The 16,275-nt window shown below is 37.9% G+C and overlaps 1 protein-coding gene across 2 annotated transcripts in view; it reads right to left on the bottom strand.

Moving 5' to 3' along the window:
• Window positions 1–6,880: 6,880 nt before the first annotated feature.
• Window positions 6,881–16,275, bottom strand: part of COMMD10 (COMM domain containing 10) — a 108,548-nt gene continuing 99,153 nt past the window's right edge. For both annotated transcript variants that reach the window (XM_039730977.1, XM_039730969.1), the window contains 2 exons: window positions 11,407–11,466; window positions 6,881–10,779 (listed from right to left, as the gene is read on the bottom strand). In XM_039730977.1, coding sequence (XP_039586911.1) covers window positions 10,741–10,779; window positions 11,407–11,466 — 99 coding nt within the window. In that variant the 3' untranslated portion in view covers window positions 6,881–10,740. The remainder of the gene's footprint in view (window positions 10,780–11,406; window positions 11,467–16,275) is intronic.

Genomic DNA, 16,275 nt, shown 5'->3' with positions numbered 1-16,275 from the left:
TGTGTCCAAAAAACTGTTCATTAAGTGTCAGGTAAACACTGAGATCACTGAGCTTTTCCAATATTTTCCTAGGAACAAACTGACCATAAAAGTGCTAAATGATTCTGCAAATGGTTAATTCAAATCAGATGTATCCCTGTGCAGCAGCATGGTGAACCAAGACACATCTGTGTATGTGGACGGGTGGTATTCATATCCCAAGGAACACATTCACTTCAAGCTTTGAGTGTTAGGACAATACCTAATTTTGTGACCTTAGAATACAATTGCACTCAATACATCAAAAATGAGTTTCATATCTTCTGCCTTTCTAAGCATGGAAATGGATGAGAATTGAGACTTGAAATCATGATGACAGGTGAGAGTAGACAAAATTTGAAATAATTTCTGCAAAACACTTCCATCCAGCCTAGCCACAAAACTAGACTCAGTTACACTGGAGGGAACCTCTGTACTCAGCTCTCATCCAGAGAAGATTCTGCTCCAACTAAGGATTTGCTGAAACTGAGAAAGGCAATAGAAGAGCTGGGCTAACTTAGCAAACAAAAAAGTGGAATCAAAGGTCTGAATGGATGCATTTTAGGATACTGAAGTGCTGGGGGTGGTGGCAAAGCATGCCTAGGACGTGTTTCCCATTAGAAATTGGAGACAAATTGGATGAAAGACTGTCTTGAGCTCTTGGATTAACACCTTAAGTGACATGCATCAGGGGAAACTACTGAGGGGCTAAATGCAACTTTGTGCCCTCTGCAGTCACACCAGTAGGTTTGCAAATATGCACAGGGAGCCAGATCAGGGCTCAATAATGCCTGCAAGCACAATGACAAAGTGACAATCCAGTTGTGTGGATGTGGGCTTTAGATATTTTTATTTAGCAGCACTTCCAAGGACCTCTGTAGTTTTTGGGCTCATCCTTTTTGTTGCCTATATTTCTGAGTGCCACTCTTTCTCTCTTAGAGCAACAAATATTTTCAGATTTTAAATGCGAATACACACAGACCAGGAATATGGTGATCTGATGAGATGCTATTAGATCCTTTGCAGCCTAGTCCATTAGAATATTTCCATGTGCTTTACTTCAGAGTTGTTTGTATCATAAAACTAAAGATGTTCTGTGTTCTTATCATTTGCTGATAAGAAAACCATCAGTCTTACAAGCTGAGCAGCTAGTATTTATGTATACCTTGGTTTTGATCATGAACATATCCTTTAGCAGGAAATTAAAATCTCCTGTGGAAGAGTATCAAACCCATGCTTACAAAACCCATCAGTGGAACACATAGCTGATGTCTCTTCGGAGGATTTAACTTGACCGTGTCACATTAATCACCTCTGAAGTAAAGGAATGACTCATAATTGTTTTCCATTACCTTGTGTTTGCTTTCACAGCATTGCAAAAATGCATGGGCTAGTACCATGGATCATAAATCTCATCAGACTTGTAGACAAGACTCTGAGTGGTTTTTGCCATGCTATGTTTCATGCTGCCTTTTTTCTTCTGATTATAAAAATATGTTTCAACTACTGGTATTTATGAAGCATCAATGTTTTTAGCCTTCTGTACTTTTGAACATAATGCTCCCATCATTCCTTATAAAAATGAATTTATAAGGCTATTCCACATTGTCTCAGACATTCTCAGACCTATTTACTTCTCAATGAAGTGACTGAAAACCACTGTGTACTCAAATAAACAGACTGTACTTACAGATAACAGAAAGATCTTGCTAATGCAGCAAAACTTCCATAGAGTATAAGTTTATACAATCACTTAAGGAAGCAAGGGAAACATTAGTTTTGTAGCAGGACCGATTATCTAATAAAGGTGGATTAGATATGTGCCCCATGTGTCCAAAAATGCAGTGATGTTTTCCTTTCCTTTTTCCTTTCCTTTTTCCTTTCCTTTTTCCTTTTCCCTTCCCTTCCCTTCCCTTCCCTTCCCTTCTTTTCTGTATTTTACTGTTTTCTGATCTTCTCAGTTGTTTATCTGGTTTATTTCACCACTTCCCCGTAACACTAGTAGTGACCTTGAGTGTCACTGTGATGAATAGTGCAATTTTATACAGTATAATCTATTTGTGAACGATTTTTTACTGACTTTTAAGATATGTACTAAGTCCTTCAAAAGTGCACACCAGCAGAGGACTGTTGACAGAAAAATGGCAACTCCTGACCCTTCTTTTGAAAAGTTGACAGAGTACATATGTAGCAAACAGGGAAAGAACATGGTAAAACATTAATTTCAGCTTAAAGAGTGTAGGGAAAGTTGTGAGCAAAACCGGTTAACTGAGTGAGGTAAGGTAAAATCAGTAAAAGATACAATCCAGCAGCAAAGAGGTCAAAAAAGAAACTGGTGAGTTTCAAGGAAGTTTTCACAAAATCCAAAGGAAAACCAGAATTCCAGTTCATGGTTTCGTGGGATGTATAATTTTTATTACTGGGGCCTGTAACTGTCCTCAGAGATCATGTTCATGAAATCTGATGGATTAAAAACTAGAGACTACAGATAGGTATCTGCATTTTTCAGATAATATGCTGTCAGCATGATGCATAACAGCAGGATTTCAGCTAACTTGTACCTGGGGAGAGGCATGGATAACCATTCAATTTATAACAAGTTAATCTAAATCTATGGAAATCAAATCTTTTTTTTTTTCCTTCAAGCAGGCTTTTCCTAGAAGACAAAGTCTCTTACAAGCTGGTACAGTAGTTTTTTCCTGTTCTTCCTCATCCTTCTGTCCATATACCAGGGGATTACTGCTGCACTGTATTCCCAAACTGGGTAAAAATCAGCTTTTAAATACAGGAGAAATATAAGCAGAAAGGGAGAAATGAGGAGAAAAGATTATGCAAAGAAACCTATAGCATCTTTGGTCAACAAGTCATCAGAATTCTTCTGTAAACATATGTGAGCATCTATAAATATAAATATAAATATAAATATAAATATAAATATAAATATAAATATAAATATAAATATAAATATAAATATAAATATAAATATAAATATAAATATAAATATAAATATAAATATATATATATATATATACACACACACATATATTGATAGTGAAGAGGTAGAGTAGATCTTCATACAAGTGATAAGATCCCTTGTATCTTTTTATACAACAGATATGGTTGCTTTATCTGGAGGCTGACAGAACTCTGAAGGGCTGAATTTTCAAGGACCAATACGTTGGATACAGAAGAAGGCTAATGTAGCAGCTGAATGCTCTGTCTGATTTGCAACCACCAAAATCACTTGACTACAGATAGTTATGACAACAGGGCTACTCTGGCAAGTAAAAAGTACAGTCATGTCTGCAGCCTCGGTTTGATTTAGGCAGGGCTATGAAACACAGAATAAGGTACCAAGTTCATGCTTTGTGACCTTGCACACTGGAATAAGGTTGATTAATAGGAGATTTCCTTTTTTCCAACATGCTGAAATCATTATACCACAGGGATACAACCTCTTGCTCAGATAATTTTACACATTCATATCCAGGCCCATCTGGAAGGAACTCAAGGGTAGATTTTATTCATCTAACATAGTAGCTAAAGCATGAACTTTGCTCCAGGCAGCAGAATAAGCTCCACCTTTGGCTTCTCTTTCATATTGAGTATTTCAACTAAATATTAATTTAAAACTTCTCTGTTCTCAGACAGAAGGTGGATCTTAAAACTTACCAACTTCAGTGCTGGGAGAGACACTCACCCACCCAAACCTTGCCTATCAACCCTAGCAAACCCAGCTTGTTCAGACAGAAATACACTAAAATGATTTGAGATACTTTGCATTCCTATTTGGGTGCTGTTTGCAGAAGCAGTTAAGAGCAGTACTGCCCAGCATTGCTTGAGGTAATTTAGGACCTTCTTCTCTCCTGACATACAGAAGAGCACCCAGACAGTCCTTCTTATGACTACAGACCCAAAGAAATCAATCAGTAGGCTGCCAGACAGATTTTAATGGGTAGATGCAGGGGTGGCATTTGACAGGATATGGGGAGATGCAGCTCAGTTGCAGGACATAAAAGCACTCCAGCACACTTACTGGGTACTGCAATGAGGATTACACACAGTCTGTGCTGCCCCTTCTCATTTCAAGCATCCTCAGTTACATACTATGTTCTCTTGCTTAAAGGAGACTCTGCTCTGCTTATTTGTATCCTTTTTTGCTCTTTATATCTATTTTAACTAGGGTGGCTTTTTTATTATATCTAGTATCAGATTACCTAAGAAACTGGGATCACTGCCATTCATCCTGTCAGACAGTGAGTGAGCACAGCTCCGAAGTATCAGTTCACACTCACAGGCTTCACTTTTTCCACAATTATCTGACATACTTCACTTCTGTTGCCCTAAATCTGATTCCAAGGATATTTTAGCTTGCTGCAATTCATAAGGATGATGTGGGGAAACAATGATAATTTTATTCAAGTAGGCAGTTTGGCTGCAAAGAATAAATTTTATCATTGATTAGTTGAACACAGAGTTTATTCCAGAAATGGCCAAATAGTGAATAATTCCCCTGAAAGGGAATATCCTGAAAGGCTGGTCTTGTTTGACTTCTCATACAGCTCTTTTCTGGACCTTTCTCAAAGTGAATTTCAAATTTGGGAAAATCTCAACAAAATCTTAACAGGTAGGATACTACCTGGAACCGTACTGAACACTAGCCTGAGAGAGGAGTAGACATCCTCCTGGGAGCAGAGATGAAGCAAGATCCTTTTCTGTTCTTGAGGCCTCCAAGCTGTGTATGAGCTAGAACTACAAGAATTTGCTAGGAATTACAAGAGGAGAAGATGGTGGAGATCTACCATCACAAGGCATGGCTCCTGACAGAGGTATCAGGGATTCATCTGATGTGCAAAGCACTACTCTGACCTCACTCCTTACAGGGAGGAGACCTGGGCAGAACTGTAGCTTGCATGAAGAAAATATTCTCATCCCTTCCAGAATAGAGCTAAGCTAACAACACATGGCTGATTTAAGTTTTTTTTCCAGTGCAGTCAGCATCTCTGACCTTTTCCTGATGCACTGTTATCCAGGAAAGAGGTAGTGACTACTCAACTAACTGGCAGTCTGAGGTGAAAACAAAGGAAAAGCCTGAGCTGCCCCACAGGGCTCAACCTGGATGAGCGCAAGGAACAGGAGGTCCTTTCTTCAGTCCCTGGGCTTCACTGACCTCACTGAGATTCATCCTCTGCTGCCAGCAAGGATATTGGCTAAGACAAACGATTTGAAATTATAAACAAACACAAGAATGCAAACATTATTTAAAATGCTTACTACATAATTAACTGCATAATTTCTTAAATCTAACTGATTTCTTTTTTTAACATTTTTTCTTTTTTTAACATTTTTTAACCCTGGAAGCAGAAAAACAGACAAGTGCATGACAGAAAAAGCACTGTGTTCTCATGAAATACAATTTATTAAAGAGCTGCCGTAACTACTGCAACCACGGATGGCAACTAAATGAAATAAAGGCAGCTCACCCATACGCAGAGCTCTTCATATTACCCCTTGTGGGATGATCGTTCCAACACAGTGCAGATATGAGGAATCTTGTTAGCGCTGTCCAGGGAGTGCTGCTTCCTCCTCCCTTCCCTTGTCCTGAATGACCAGAGGGTGAACTCCGAAAGAGCTAATCTGCCACTCCAGTGTGTTCAGTCCCAGAACTAGCACTCCACAGCCGCCTGTGCTGGCCTCTGTGGATCTGCACAGCCATCTCGGAGACAGGTAATACATGCATCCACATTTTCTTCAATGTATGTTTTATATTACCATAAAGGGGCAATTAATGTTTAACACCAATGACAAGAAGTTAAAAGTGCTCTAAAAATGAGATCATCTTATTAGAACACCTGGTCAAGACAGTTATGCTTCCAGCATTTGTAGGACTCCAAATGCCCTCCTATGATTTCAATAATAGGAGAAAACATTGGATAACCATGAAATGTATTTTGACCTCAATAGAAAAAAGACTAATGCCTCTAAGTGAGAGGGGTAAGTGCTTCCTGCATGCATAGCTGAATACAGATGAACACTGATTTGTAACAGACCAGTAGTTTTTATCTCTTGAGAAACAAAATAATGAGGGGATGAAGAGACGGTCTAAACACTTCATTTCAGTTAAAATCACAGCATAAAATTTGATCTGATCAACAATTAAGGAGGCCAAGGGAAGATCCAACAAAATGGATTAATTTCTATGGAAATTAGAAATCAACTTATGCAATTGCAGATAAAAGCATCTTATTAGTTTATCTTAATGAGACACCATCAACAGTGTACCAGTCAGCAGCACTGCGGTTCACACACCTACTCAAAATCACTGTTATTCATATCTGCTCCACAGAAAAGGAACTTCCACACAGTAGCTCAAAATGTTACTTATTTTCATTGGTCAAATAAGCTATAAAAGCGTATAACACAAAATGCTACATTACTTATTCACTGGTCAGCAGACATTACTAAGCTTTGCCGTTATTCTACCATAATGTGAGAGAATTCATAATCTTTGAAGACATATGCCAATACAGCCAAGCAATGAAATGTTACTGATGATGCTGGAATCAAGTATATTAGAGTATGAACAGGTGTGAAGGGGGGATTATGCTATTTTGTAACAATAACCATTCTTCTTCCTTTGACCAAGGTAAGAATTAGCATGTCAGTAAATTCTTCATGCTTTGAAAGAACAAGACTTAAAAGTCCATAAAACCAGACTGTAGAAATGAAGCTGCAGGTCGTTACTCAAAATTTATGTGTCAGCAAACCCAGAAATTAAAGGTGAATTTGAAACCCTCCTCTGGAGAGCCAAAACAGGTTTGGTAGTTAGTTGAAATTTGAGACAGCAAAGCTATATTTGTCTAACTATGTATTTTATTTCAACAAAAATAAAATGCAAAAATTTACAGACAGTTTGTATTTGCTTAAAAAACAGGAATTACATCACCCAGTCTGAACTGGACAAAAATAATCTAATGCATTTGTACTCAATAAGCATTAATGTGCCCTTAGTGTTGGTTTTGCTCAGTGATGTACAAGTGGTTGCTCTTCACCAGTAACTTGGTGGTTTTGAGGCAGTTTAAGAACTGTCTTTCCCTTAGGTCCAGAAGTCCAAATCTTCATGTCAAAATATTACTGATGCTTGTTACACCTATATCAAAAGATTTCCTTCTTTTGCCAACAGTCCATTTGAGGCAGATTTTGACACTACAGTTTTGAAATAAGTACAGTCACAGAAAATACAGTCTTTAATGTCTGAACAAAGATGAATCAAATGTTTTTTAAATACACTGAAAGATCTGAAAGAAGATTTAGTAATTCTTACTCATTCCAATTTCCAGTTTTAGAGTTCAATAAATCTCTGTAAATATCTTCCTTCAACACTATGTGAAACCTTGGTAATTTCAAATCTGGATCATGTCCAAGAGACATTACAGTATGCTAGGATCCTGAACTGGAAAGAGCATGCATCCTGGGATGCATCCCTTCTTTTTCTGCAATAAAAAATTCCAAAATTCTTCTTGAGGCTATTCAAAATAGCCCTGAGACTCACTGTTCTGTCTTTCACCAGTACCCATAACCAAAGCTCGAATGCCTTCAGAATGCACACACCAGTCTAGGCTCTCACACCAGCCTGGTGTGGTCATTCTGTGTCATTCTTCATTCACATCGCCTTCCTCCAAGAAGTGTTTTTCTTTCTGCCACCTCTCAGGCACTGGGTTGAATCCCTGCTTCAGGCAGATCTACCCACGCATGACCCACTCTGTGCCAGTGCTTGTTCTTCCTCTTGTTCACTGACACTTTGAGACAACAGGATTCTATACAAACCAAGCAGACACAGCTTCTCTCAGGAAAAGAATAATCTTCCCTTCTCCAGGTCCACTCACACCCAGAGGGAAGCAACCAGATAAAAGCCTTCTTTTCTGCAAGACCTAACAAAGTCTTCTGCTCTTTCTCAGTTAGCCAATTTTCTCTCCTTAGTCAGTAGCACTTAAATTTAAGTGGCAGTATTCTTCTCTAAGATGGTACAGGTTATGTCCTTGCTCCATAACAATGTACAACCCCAAAGCTTCCCACTACATACAGAAAAGTATTTTTAAACGAAATGTTTACTTCTCAGCAGTCCTTGACTAAAGGTAACCACTGTACTTCTTACAATAAAGCTTTTGACACTAAGAATTCAGTACAGTTAGCAAAAAATACAAGGCAGCCACTGTAAAGAAGCCACAAATCTTTTCAGCCATCTGCGAACAAAGATAAACATTAAATGAATTTTACAAAATTAATTTGCAACCTTAGCCATTTTCTTCCCTCTCAACATAATATTACAATTTAAAAATATTTCCTATTAAAGCTAGATTTAAAATCTCTATTTCATTAGCCTACACTTTGATCTTGGTCAGCTTTGCACCAAGGTTGGCACTTCTGGGTTAGTTTGAAATACTAGATGCAGTTATACAACTGGCTAGTTTCCATAGCTAATTCTGGTTTACTGTGATTCCTCAGTTTTCCTCTCACTCTTCTACAAGGTTATCTCCCCTGCTGTTTAATTTTTTCTTTGTATATACACTTTTGTCATATTTTCCAGTGTTTTTGCTCTCTTCCTGGTATTTTCCAACACCCAAATTCCATCCTTGGGAATACCCATTTCTGTGCCCTCTCCTTCATTTTTCTTGTTCCCCATTTCTTCCTACTCTGACTTCTTTTTCTAAGATGTGCCTGCTGATTTGTCCAATGGCTCTTGCTCTCCAAACTAGTCCAGCCTTCACCTCCTCTTCCAGGATTCATCAATCACTGCCTATATTCACAAAGATAACTTAAACCCCTCACACAACTGCCTTAGTATGTCCTGCATCTACACAGGAAGGTCTGAGCTCACTTCAGACCTGACTCTCAGAACATAAACTCTGGAAACTCAGTGAAAAGGCTCAAGAGCAGTGTTCTTGTACAAAGCACACTGTGCCACAGGACTGGTAGAGAAGACAAGTCATGCAGAAGGGGATTCCCTCAGCTGCACTAACTACAAAGCACTGCTACTGACAGCAAGCAGAGGGAATGGTGAGGATGTGTCCATCTGCAGACATGCACCAGTCTATGCAGGGTGAGATGAGCAAGCTGCCAAGCTCTTATTGAACAGCCAGACCAAGGAGGTGACATCTCCAGACAATATGGTACATGTGCCAGGGGCTTATGACAAGATGTGATTTTAGCAGCCAGCCTCACAAGCTATAGTGGATAGCTGAGGACATTCTACTGGGCAATGGTGACTCATTTCTTCCTCCAGGTGACTTTCTTCTTCTTCTACAGTAACAGTGTTACTGTACAGAGCAGTAGAGTATCATTTGGCACTTCCTTAAAGAGCTAAGGACTATGCTAAGTGTGTGTTTTCTCTTCAGTGCCCTTTACTCACACATAAGCTGTTATCATCGGAATCTAATAATTTTCAGCTTGGACAACTTGTACAAATCTCACAGTATTCTAGAGCTGACAGCACAATCCCTAACAACAAAGCAACAAAAAGGCACAAAAAGGCAACGAAGTGGGAAATCTGGCACAGGAGGACCTAAACTATTCCAGAGAAACCAGGTATTCAAAGCATACATTTTGGTTATACTTATATCTACATTCATGAGCAAACCTACAGAAGGAAACTGTCTGGCTGGGTATTAACCATCCCATCTTCCATCAGGAAGAAAAAATTCTTAAACCTCTGAACAGGAAAATTTCCTCTTGCCTTCTATAAGCCTGGAGCCCAGAGTCTACACTGCGCAGCATGAAGTTGCCTGTCAACAAACATCAACACACAAGAACTAAGACGACTTTTACCTTTCTCCTGCTGCTCATGAATCATCTGGAACTAATGGGTGAAAGTATGACTAAGTCGGCCTTTAATCACTATACTTCAATTTTTCCTGTTCGATGTAAAAACTCTGGTGGTAAAATGAGGAAGGATCAATATAGCTTTCAGAAATCTGTCAGATCATTTCAGTATTTTTTTGTTTTATACTCTGAGATTTCTCCCCTTTAGTTATACACCACACTTCTTAGATTCATTAGTGGGCATGCAGTGCTAAGAAGCCATGTTTATTTTCCGTGCCAAGAGTAAATACTGAAATCAAAGACATTGTTGATTATTTCAAAGAAAAAACCCCCACCAAACTAAAATAGAATAAAGATACTGAAATGAAGTTTGACTAGCTCCAAAATCAACTTTCAAAATTCTGAATTTATTTTGACAAATCTGCAAGAAGCATTATCAATTGTAGGAATATTATTTAAAAAGGACAGAGATTTTATTAGCTGTGTATTTTCTTATAATTTCTACATTCGTCTGCAAAAAAGGAATTTTTTCCTCATCTCTCACTAACATGCAAATTTCTACCAGAATCAAGTAACATGCATAATGGAATCAAAAAAATTATTTCTGAAGCAGGGTAGCATTCTTTGGGTGGCGGGGGGAGGGCATGGGCAGAGTGTTTCCCCACTGTAAGTAAAGAAGACATTTTTCACAGCTGCTAAGCAAAGAAGAGAAAGTCCATTAGAATCTTCAGACCCTTGACAAAGACTCTTAGCTAATGGTACTGGTCTGAAAAGCAGATAAGCCATATAATTTTACAAGAAGCAACCCGCTGAATCCTTCAGGAAACGCAGCTTGGCAATCTATCTTCAATTCAAAATAATGAGGTGGCAGGAGTGTGATGGAGAAATAAGTCTTCAAAAACATCACGTAAGGGAATCCAGCTGTGCTTGTATAGTTTCCAGCTATTTAAAGGAAAGAAAAAGTGAGAAAAAAACCTCCACTCATAAAGGGTTGTTTAGAAACATGCAAACAGAAATAACCAGTATCTTCAACTATGCATACTAAATATATTTGCATACCAATATAAAAATCCTGTACTCATGAATATTTGTTTTTACATGAAGCTATTAGAATTCATTACTGCAGTTTAAATATTCAAATTTTAAAGAAACAGTTTTCGAAATACTACCTCTTTAGCATGCACAGATGTTTTCCTCTGAATTTCCAATGCATAATAACAAGGAAAAAAAAATATAGTTCATTTTGACTGGATTATGGGCCTAGCATCTTGACTGAAGATGTAACACAAAGATGCTGTTTCCAGAGAGATCCCCACTGTCAATCATCAGCTACTCCTCCTGATCTAACCACCAGGTATGCTTACAGTGACCCAAGCCCTGCCTATTCCAAAGCTGAATGCACAGGCTCTTCTTGAAAATGGCTTATGTGATAAAAGGATTCCAACAGTCTTGATTTAAGTTGGATCCCTTTTTTCCAGTTTTACTAGATTTAATTCATATAGGCAACACTTCCTGCTGAGCAGCATAATGTGTTTACAAAGAAACTATAGGATTGCAAAATCTACAGACCTTGTTGTAGAACTCAAATAGCTCCTTATGGCTGAATTCTACAAACACCTTCTTCAGGTTCTGTAAAGAAGAAAGAAAACAAATTAAAAAATTAAGGAATAAGCATACCTTTTCCTTTTCCTTTTCCTTTTCTTAATTTCTCTTTTCAACATTAACTCCAGTAAATCAGAATATGAGATTAAGCTCTATGAAAGATAATGATTAGTTTCCTTCCATTCAATACAATGTTCCTCATACATGTATATTTCATTTAAGTGAAGACTTCAAATCTACCAGTATATCTATTCTCCTCCTGTGATGAACAGCAATAAAATAATCTATGTGAAGAATTTAGTTACCTTATTTTTAAGTCAGACTAAAATGAAAGATTGCATTCATCTTTCTCAGCAGTCCATCTAAGATCTGGTAAATATCATTTCACAGTGACAAAGTCAGTAGTGTATTTGATTGAACTGGCACAGCTATTAATGTACTGCACAGGCACAGAGCCGATACTTCCATTCATTAATCTAACAGTTCCAATCTTAGCATGCTGACACTGCTATAGGCATCCATGCAAATTCAGCCAAAGTTAACAATTAACACAACAGCTTCAAAGCAGTGCTTAAGCACTTAAAAAACCCACAAAATAACACAACTGATGAAAACTGCTGTAGATAAAACAGATGGTGGTAATAATCCGCTGCATGCATGTGCTGATGTCTGTGAAGATGTGAGTTAAATTAAAACTTCTGTCCTGCTTAACTTGCTTGGAGCCTGCTACCTTAAATCACACTGCAGACCTATCCACACAGTTCCTACCTAGCCTTATTCCTTCTACTACACTTCGTGACTTTATTTATTTAAAAGTAGATTTCCATTTCTGCACATTCTTTTTATTTTTCTTAGACTTTTCAAGGCTTAGAGGCATTCCTGAGCATAAAAGCTGCACTAGCATGAACAATAACCAGGCTCCGTGAAAGCTGAATCTCTGGACACCTCTACTCACAAAATATTATCAGCTGAAATAATGTACACACACCACGTTTCTTTAACTGGTAGCAACTTCATGTACCTCTTGGGTCAATAGAAAAACACTTGTTTATCCACTCAGCTTAAATGAACAAGGACACTTTTGCATACAGTTAAGGCTGAGGGCCAGATTCTGTGTACTCAAAGCAATGTAAGTCTCAAGTTATGCCAAATAATGTCACTGAATTTGGCCCACCAAATGCAAAAGACCAGCAGAAGCCCTGGGAACACAGTATAGGTACTGCCTGGTGCCTGCTCCTCAAAAGGAGTTGTAAGAGACACAGGAAAGATATAAAATAACTGGGGCCAGCCTGTCTGGTGCAATTCCTCCTTCCCACTCTGCAGAAAGAAGGATCCCTTCCAACAATTTCAGGACAGCTACAAAAGCGTAGAAAAGGACCAGTGATTTGCATGAGAGACCAATCTTCCCCCTCTGGGAAGGAACAATGCAATACTGTGAATCGTATGGTGAATACAAAATAAAACTACCAGGACAGCAGTTTTCTTTGCCATGACTCCAGCTGATCCTCCCTTCCAAGAGCATAATGCCATGACAGGAAAGTAAAAGCATTTTTAAAGGCTTTCTAACAGCTAAGAAACAAAAAACAAAGCAAACAAGGTTTTTTTTCAGAAGAGCAAGTGGGCAGAGGAAAGAAGAAAGATACACTAATATCAAAGGGATCAACCATTTCAGTTGGGATGCTTGCTTGGCATTTGCCTTCCTAGAAGGATTTTGGTGACTGAATGGAAGGAATCAGAACTGCAAAGGGGAGATTCAGCAAAAGGACGATATCTTGTATCTTCAAAGTTTATCAGTCACAATTAATAGCTAGGATCATTTCTTGACTGATTTCTGGAAAGGGAGTCTGCTGCATTTTGATGTGATAGTTTTGCAATGCCTCCAGAAGGGGCACAGAAAGACATCTGACCAGCAGATCTCATTTCTCCAATCTCCGTGTCTCATTCAAAATGGGCATCTTCTTGTACTACTTCAGATCACCAAGCACAATCGATTCTCCTTCTCTCTCTCACTGCTTGTCTTTCATATTTTCTAGCTACACTAGTTACTGTTATTTAGAAGATAGAGTATGCAAATGAAAAAAGTGAAGACCTTTTAATTCAGATTCTCTTTACACTTTATTAAAAAAAAACCACTCTGCTTTATGAACAGGATGAGATCTCTCTTCCCATTATTATTTAACAGTCATACTCTGATAACTAGGACAAAATGTATGTTGGACTGTAGCAGGCAAATGCCTGTGGAGATCTAAAAGAAAGCATGCCATGCTAGGCTATGTTTCTGATCTGGGGTAGGAGTAGGAGTGTCAATGGGAGCGAGGTGTAACAATCTTGTATGAAATATGTTGTTTATCTGTACTTAATTGTCTGCTAAAACACATTTGTTTATATGTGTAAAAACCTGGTACATCTACTACACCACTTCAGCAGAGAGGGGTATACAAAAAAAAGCCATGCAGAAGTAGGGCACCAGTTAAAAATGTTACTTTACTATATTAAATTTCTCACTAGCATGAGTCTGTTAAGGATGATGACAAATGATCATTATTGTGTGGTCAGGAGTTCCTATACAAATTACAAAAATGTCATATCATAACTAGATCCTTACAAGAAAAACATAATTCTCAGGCGGCTGATGGCCCCCCATTTTTAGCCGAGATATGCATTATTTGCTTTATTCTGTGTGAATATAAACAAGTGCAAACAAAACTGTGCACCACAAGAACTAGGTTACCACCCAGTTCTTCAATTACTCAGTAAAATTGTCTTAAAAATGACTGTATAGATAGAATATTGCTACCCCCCAGGGCAGGCAAATTCCTAATATACTTAATGGAATTTTATTCAGATAAGCATGCAAAATTACAGACCCCAATAATATTTCAACTGTAACTAAAACACAGGATTAAAAAAGTCACTTTCAGCTTACTTACTTAATTAAATGTCAATGTGTGCAGACAAAGCCTCAACCTACTTATGAAAAGTAAAGCTAAGCTGACTTCTTTTATCTGCACATACAAGTTTTCAGATGTTGCCTCTGATCAAGTATGTGTTTCCCAGACATAAATAAGAAAACAGCAATTTGCTGGATGTCTAACTTCTTCTTCTTTTTATCAAACGTATCATTCTTTTTTCCTCTTACCTTATAAATATCTTCCCAACCCTCACCTTCACACTACACTCCCCCTCATTTTTGGCATCTCATTTTCTCTTTCTTTTTATCATCTTCATGTGAAAGAAAATTAAATTGAGTGACCAGAAAACTAAACTGAATTTATTCCCATTGTCACACTTTGTCAGTCCAACAGTTTTTCTAATTACATCCCAAATTTTGCTGCTGTGCCAGTGTTAACTCCTACATCCTACTTTTAGAGTTTTGGCCTTGAGTGTGACAGTTTCATAGCGTCAGAGAAACATAGCTGAGCATGCTATTCTTATGAAGACAAAGAAATCTCTAAAGTATCTCTCATTCTTTGGGCTGCTTTGAAAACAAGGAGAGAGGCTTTTTGTCTGACACAATATCCATGAAGGGTGGCAGGGACTGCACTAGAGCAACATGCTCAATGATTGTAGCTAAAGAGTATGTGCAGCACATTAGCTAAATAAAGTTGCTGTTAAGTTCAGTGTGTTCATCTACTGTAAAACATGACAAAGCATTGCATTTACTACTGGAAAGGTATGTGTGAATTGCAGGTGTCACCAAGAAAAATCTTTACATCACTCTGAATTCACTGCAAGGAATAGGGTAATAAGCTTTCTGAAATGTGTGGTTTAACATGTTTGGACATCTATCACTAGTGAATGTATTTTAAGTGTAAAAATTAGATTTTAGTGCCATTTTGCCTTCATACATCTCAATGAAATCTGATTTCATTCCACCTCTTCTCTCACCCCAGGGTTGTATCAATTTACAACTTACAGCCTCCTGAGAACCGTGAAATTCTAATAAGTTTAACTGATTAGGGCTGTTTTCTCCCCTTAAGTATCTTCTCACTTACTGTCTGCTATTATTTTAAAAAACATAACATCTTCATCAGTCTCTAAAACCAAATTTCCTTTGGGGGTGGAAGGGGGGCAGGGAAGAGGAAAGAGAACTTCTTCTTTTTATCAAACGTATCATTCTTTTTTCCTCTTACCTTATAAATATCTTCCCAACCCTCACCTTCACACTACACTCCCCCTCATTTTTGGCATCTCATTTTCTCTTTCTTTTTATCATCTTCATGTGAAAGAAAATTAAATTGAGTGACCAGAAAACTAAACTGAATTTATTCCCATTGTCACACTTTGTCAGTCCAACAGTTTTTCTAATTACATCCCAAATTTTGCTGCTGTGCCAGTGTTAACTCCTACATCCTACTTTTAGAGTTTTAGCCTTGAGTGTGACAGTTTCATAGCGTCAGAGAAACATAGCTGAGCATGCTATTCTTATGAAGACAAAGAAATCTCTAAAGTACCAAACATTCATTCTTTGGGCTGCTTTGAAAACAAGGAGAGAGGCTTTTTGTCTGACACAATATCCATGAAGGGTGGCAGGGACTGCACTAGAGCAACATGCTCAATGATTGTAGCTAAAGAGTATGTGCAGCACATTAGCTAAATAAAGTTGCTGTTAAGTTCAGTGTGTTCATCTACTGTAAAACATGACAAAGCATTGCATTTACTACTGGAAAGGTATGTGTGAATTGCAGGTGTCACCAAGAAAAATCTTTACATCACTCTGAATTCACTGCAAGGAATAGGGTAATAAGCTTTCTGAAATGTGTGGTTTAACATGTTTGGACATCTATCACTAGTGAATGTATTTTAAGTGTAAAAATTAGATTTTAGTGCCATTTT

Source organism: Passer montanus, unplaced genomic scaffold, assembly GCF_014805655.1.
Source record: "Passer montanus isolate IOZ18808 unplaced genomic scaffold, ASM1480565v1 scaffold110, whole genome shotgun sequence".
NCBI lineage: Eukaryota > Metazoa > Chordata > Aves > Passeriformes > Passeridae > Passer > Passer montanus.
Note: the sequence above shows the minus strand (reverse complement) of the source record. Positions and strands in the feature narration are given on the sequence as shown.